Raw genomic sequence first — 6,449 nt, forward strand, 5'->3', positions numbered from 1 at the left:
CAGTAATATATTTGTAAGGGCCAAGTACACTTTTTATGGCATAGCAGGCAGCTCTCTGCTTGATCTCCTACACCAGGCTTTCTCAAACTGGGGTCCTGGGGCACCAAGGGACCCATAAGGGGCTGCTAGGGGAAAAAGATGAATTTGACAGTATTACTCTTTTTTTCTGCATTGTAAAGACTGCTTATTTTATACAACAATATTTTTTTTTGTTCAATTATATCTTTATTTAACTTTAAACAGGTTCAAGGAAGAGTTTAAAGTGTGAAACTAGTTAAAGAAATTCAAATTTACATGTATATAAATTACATATAATTTATTTTGTAGAGAGGGAAGCCATATTTCAGAACAGAGGCCTCAACCAGCTTCATCAGAAACATGTCTGGCTCTGGGACTCTTGAACTGGCTTGTCTTTGCCGACCGTTTCAGTTGGGAATGCTGTATGACTGCAGAAGCGATGCTCTCATTCCAGGTAATAAAATCACAAATACACTACTATAGAAATGAAATTACAATAACATGATCTAAATGGTTTTAAAACTTAAAACAGGATGAATGAATAATCTCAAAGATATTAATAATAATACATGCCCAGTACAGTGGATACGCTGGCCTCGGGAGACTGAAAGAGAAATTAAACAGTTGTTCATAGTTTTGACTTAATTTAACAGGCAATATATACATTCTTTTTAGGAATAACTCTCTGGGACTCTGAAATGCTACAGAAAAATATTAATGTACGACTTCAGCCAAACACTGACTTCAAAATCATTGCCTCAGATTCAAGTGAAGAAAAAGTAGAAGCTTTGAGTGTTTCTGCATCTCTTGAAGCCAGCTTTCTGAGTGGATTAGTCAGCGTGAAAGGCTCAGCTGGCTTTTTAAATGACAAGAAGAAGTCCAAACATCAGTCTCGAGTCACCCTACATTATCGGACAACATCACGTTTTGAGCAGTTAACTATGGAGCATCTTGGAGCAGGGAACGTAAAACACTGCAATGTATTTGAGGAGGGCTCAGCTACACATGTTGTTACGGCTCTACTGTATGGAGCTCAAGCATTCTTTATTTTTGACCGTGAGGTTTCGTCCAATGAAAACCATCAGGAGATACAAGGTGACCTCCATGCAACAATCAAAAAGATACCTTCATTATCAATTGAAGGTCAAGCATCTTTGAAAATGAGTGAATCAGAAGAAGATAAAATAAACAAGTTCAGCTGCACTTTCCATGGAGATTTTGCTCTGGAAAATAATCCAGTTTCCTATTTAGATGCCATCAAGGTGTACTCAGGCCTGCCAAAACGGTTGGGAGAAAATGGAGAGAATGCTGTGCCCATGACTGTTTGGCTGTACCCTCTAAAAAAACTAGATTCAACAGCTGCTCAGTTAATCAGGGAGATCAGTGTTGGCTTAATACGACATGTCCACCGGATCACGGATGAACTGGATGATTGTGACATACAATGTCAAGACCTAATGAGGAACAATATCACCATTCAATTCCCTGAAATCAAATCCAAGCTCAGAAAATTTAAGGACTTCTGCTCAGAGTACAAAATTGTTTTTCAAAAACATCTCTGCAGGCTTCTTCCATCTATAAGGGGTGGAGGAAAAGAAGAACAGGAGCTTTCCGATTATCTGAACAGAAAAGAAAGATCGCCGTTTCAGGGTGCTCTGTTAACCAAGTATCTAAGTGAGCGAGAGCGAGAGATGAATGTTGTTGGATCTTACCTCGACATCATGAAAGAAGTCCAAGTTCTTTCATCCAGCACTGATTTGGACAAGCTTGTCTTTAAAGCATCCAATGTGATAGTCTTCGCACTCTCATCCTTAATAGACCATGACCCATACCTTTCAGAATTGGAGAATTACCTGAAGGAACAATCATGTAACAATGGAGAACAATTAAAGTATGATCAAAACTCTACAGAAAAGGCAAAGAAATGGTTTTCCTCAAGAGATGTAACTGCACTGACCAGGGAAACGATACAGGCCTTCCTAGATTTCAAAGAAGCCAATGATGGAAGAAAGAACACGGAGTTCTGCATTGCATCAATCCCAGATGAACTCAGTACTGCCTCTTCAATTCATGTTTATGAAAGGGGACGACTCGTGAGCTTACAGTATGAGCTACCCTCAAAACCCCCAATGCCTGTTTTCTTGAGTGCTGAGCATGACTGCATACGTCTGCAAATCAAACCTCCTGACCGTGGTGTTAGTTGTGTGGAGTCGTACTGTATCTCATATCAGTCTGCAGACAGCTCTGAATGGACACATGTGTGTACTAATGGGGTTTCTGATGAGATCACTGTCAAGCCGTTACAACCGCATAAAGAATATTGTTTTACCTGCAAGGCAGTGTGTCGTCCAGGGTTAAGTCTGACTAGTGACACAACATCATTCTTCAGGACCCATCCATGTGCCCCTCCAGGAGCACCTAAAGTGAAACGAGTGGAATCTGAGTCTGCAACTGTAGTGTGGGATGTTCCTACTTCTGTGGGTGAGGACATCCTGGTCACTGATTATGTGTTGGAATTCAGAGAATGCACAAAAGATCAGGAAAATGAAATGCCATGGAGGTCTGTGAAATCTGCGTACAAGGAGTGCACTCTTCAGGGACTGGAAGCAGATGCAATTTACACACTTCGAGTTTTGGCCAACTGTGGTAATAACGGAGTGAGTCTTCCCAGTCCTGAAACTGTGTTTTCTGCTGGTTCAAAGAGCAAACAGTCAGGTGAGGTTGGAAGTGGGTCATTCTTGGATCAATCTTCACGTATACAGAAGGGGCATCCTTCAATACATAAACTGACACTATACCAAAAAACTCAAGAGAATGCAGATTTTAATCAGTATATATTTGGAAGAAAAGTGGAGGACGTGAAAAACAAAGTAATTCTTCTTTTGGGATCAACGGGTGCAGGAAAAACCACACTGGTCAATGTGATGATCAATTACATACTGGGCGTAAAGTGGCAGGATGCGTATCGCTTCAAACTAATCAATGAAGTAACCAATCGCTCACAGGCTGAGAGTCAGACATACAACGTCTCCTCTTATGAGCTGTACAATCAGCCTGGCTTTCAAATTCCCTACTCTCTCACAATTGTAGATACACCCGGCTTTGGTGATACAAGAGGAATTGAACATGATAAACTGATAATGCAGCAAGTCAAAAGCTTTCTTTGTAGCCCTTTGGGAATTGATCACATTGATGCTGTCTGCTTCGTTGTACAGGCCTCTCTTCCCCGCCTGAGTGCCAATCAGAGGTACATCTTTGACTCAATCCTGTCGATTTTTGGCAAAGATATTGCAGAGAACATCATGATTTTGGTGACATTTGCAGATGGTAAAAAAATCCCAGTTCTAGAAGACATCACAGCAGCAGATCTGCCCTGTCAAAAGAATAAAATGGGACAACCCACCCATTTCAAGTTCAACAACACCGCTGTGTATGCAGACAAAAAAGTAGAAGAGCCTACAACCTATGATGATGATTCAGATGATGATGATGATGAAGACAGCAGTATGAAACTGTACGAGATTGTCTGGACATCAACTTTCAAACAGATGAAGGCTTTTTTCAAAGCACTGGGGACCACTGAAAGTAAAGATCTGACACTGACTAAAAATGTCCTGACAGAACGAGAGTGTCTTGAGAAAGTCATGGCAGATCTGAGCTCTCAAATAACTGCTGGTCTCTCTACACTGAGTGTAATAAAAACATTTAAGCAGTGTTTGGAAAATGAGAGTGAAATCTTGAAGCATAATAAGGATTTTGAGAAAGAAGTTGATGTGATGAAAGCAAACAGAATCCCTGTAGAATGTTTTACCTTGAATTGCAACACCTGCATCTTTACATGCCACTCTAACTGCTTCCTTCCTGCAGAGGATCCTGTGAGTACTTGTGCTGTGATGAATGATGCTGGTTACTGTGTTGTCTGTCCTCAAGCTTGTCATCACACTGCTCATGTAAGGGAAAAGGTCATGTGGACATATGAAATTAAAAAAGAGAAAAAAACCATTGAAGAGCTGAAAGAAAACTTCATGAAGGCACAAGGAAAATTCATGGACACAAAGCAAATGCTTGATGCACTTGAAGAGGAATTCTCTGTATTTGAGGACAAACTAAAGCAAATGATCAAAATGTCCTCTGATTGCTTGAGACGACTGGATCAAATTGCACTGAAGCCCAAATCCTTCTCCACAGCTGAATACCTTGAAATACTGATCAAAACAGAGAAGGCGGAGAAACATCCTGGATTTGAAGACCGCATTGTTGGACTCGAGAAAATTAAAAAAGAAACTCTTCTCCTGGAAAAGATAGAAAAAGGAGATAATCTGCTTAAACAATAAGATCCCGTCACTGTGGGAAGAGAGAAACAACTGAATACTGAAAATTGTGAAAATTTAAGTCTAAAATTAAAGTTTGTGTCATGATTGAAAAATGGAAATGAATACTGATGAGTTTAAAAAAAAAGTGTGGGTAAGATTCAAAATCATTTTTTCTTTTTTTTAACTTTTAACAAGGCTGAAGATAAACAGGATAGTCTCTGGACTCTATATTTAGCTATCTATCACTAACTCATGGGACTGTGGGAATGTTATTGTATTTGGAAATCTGGAGTATGTCATACTTTTGGTGAATTAAGTCATTTTATAAAATTTAAAAATGTCAAAATATTGTGAAAAATCTAATCAAGACAACTTTGCACATGCGTGATGCTATAGTGAGGTTTTATTAAAGGGGTCATCAGATGCTACATGCACTTTTACAAGTTGTTTGAACTGAAATGTTTTTTTTTTATCTACTAAACTCTTTACCCCTTTCTCAAATCGAGCCGATCTCAGATGCCTGTCTGTGTGAGGTCACAAAAACAGGCCCCTCCCACGATAGTTTGATTGACAGTAGTGTTTCAGCACAGACTGGACTGGTGTCTTACCTTAGCTCCGCCCTGAGTGACGTCACACAGACAGGCCCCTCCCACGATAGTTTGATTGACAGTAGTGTTTCAGCACAGACTGGACTGGTGTCTTACCTTAGCTCCGCCCTGAGTGACGTCACACTAAATGATTGTGTCATAATAAATAACTGAAAAATAATACACATATAGTCTGTTGTCTCATTTCAGTAGCATAACTTGCAGTTCGATGTATACAAGTGCTTGGTTCAGCATCCTAGCTAGTGAATAAAAGTGAGAAAAAAATGTTGAATGAGATTTTTAAATAAGATTTTGGGGTGTTAGAATGTCCACCATCTAAAAAGTTTAAGAGAGCAGATGCGTTTGTGTAACTTTGTATATATATATATTATATATATACACACTGAACAAAATTATAAATGCAACACTTTTGTTTTTGCCCCCATTTTTCATGAGCTGAACTCAAAGATCTAAGACTTTTTCTATGTACACAAAAGGCCTATTTCTCTCAAATAATGTTCACAAATCTGTCTAAATCTGTGTTAGTGAGCACTTCTCCTTTGCCGAGATAATCCATCCTCCTCACAGGTGTGGCATATCAAGATGCTGATTAGACAGCATGATTATTGCACAGGTGTGCCTTAGGCTGGCCACAATAAAAGGCCACTCTAAAATGTGCAGTTTTATCACACAGCACAATGCCACAGATGTCGCAAGTTTTGAGGGAGCGTGCAATTGACAGACTGCACCTTTTCCATTAAAGGACAATATTTGCTCCCTAAATGGACTTTCCAGTGCATTTTTTTATCTTTATAAATACAATATTAATAATGTTTTAATTTAAAAAAATGTTCAATAGAGTAATATGCAATGATGATAAAAAAGTGAAAAGTGATTATTTTAAATACTGAAAGCGCCAGTAGGTGGTGGTAAGTCACTGTCTTAATGCGTGAGTCATCGAGTCATTCGTTCATTCAGTAACAAAGCAAGTGGCTGTATTTATGAATGAATCATTGAATCAATGACTTTCACGAACGATTTGTTCACGTAACACCGCGAAACTCAGCATTTTGTTCGCGTACCCCCTCTGTCGCCTCACATACCCCAGTTTGGGAACCACTGTTCTACATTAAATATTTAGCTAACAACAGTCTGAAGTTACGTAGCAACAATGTATGTTAACATTAGCTCAGTCAATAGGCTAACATCAACAGGTGTAGACAGAAAATATGATTATCCTGACCTGAGCTAATTTACTGAATCAACCAACTCACATCTCCTTTCTTTCTTTTCATCCATGATGACATTAAAGTCATCTGTTGTGGCTTCTGGTGTTTCATTGCTGACTGTGCCACAATCGCGATACACGTTCATTAGAACTTTCAGTGTGCTATTTTTAGAGTGTGCACGCAACGACGTTCCTGGACGCGGATGCACGGGCCTGTGTCCTGCTCGGTCCTGCTACTCCGTGGCGATGACGGCGTGTGGTTAAAAAAAATCATAACAGACGAATTTGAAAGTGGGGGGGACA

The 6,449-nt window shown here is 39.5% G+C and overlaps 1 protein-coding gene across 1 annotated transcript; it reads left to right on the forward strand.

Annotated features, from left to right (window-relative positions):
* Positions 1-319: 319 nt before the first annotated feature.
* LOC107577770 (uncharacterized) lies at positions 320-4,466 on the forward strand. The gene is made up of 2 exons (XM_016263806.1): positions 320-472; positions 694-4,466. Exons 1-2 carry the CDS (start codon positions 379-381, stop codon positions 4,350-4,352), a joined length of 3,753 nt encoding a protein of 1,250 aa, XP_016119292.1. The 5' UTR covers positions 320-378; the 3' UTR covers positions 4,353-4,466.
* Positions 4,467-6,449: the final 1,983 nt, after the last annotated feature.

The sequence above is a fragment of the Sinocyclocheilus grahami genome, unplaced genomic scaffold (assembly GCF_001515645.1).
Source record: "Sinocyclocheilus grahami isolate Dianchi unplaced genomic scaffold, SAMN03320097.WGS_v1.1 scaffold7180.1, whole genome shotgun sequence".
Lineage (NCBI taxonomy): Eukaryota > Metazoa > Chordata > Actinopteri > Cypriniformes > Cyprinidae > Sinocyclocheilus > Sinocyclocheilus grahami.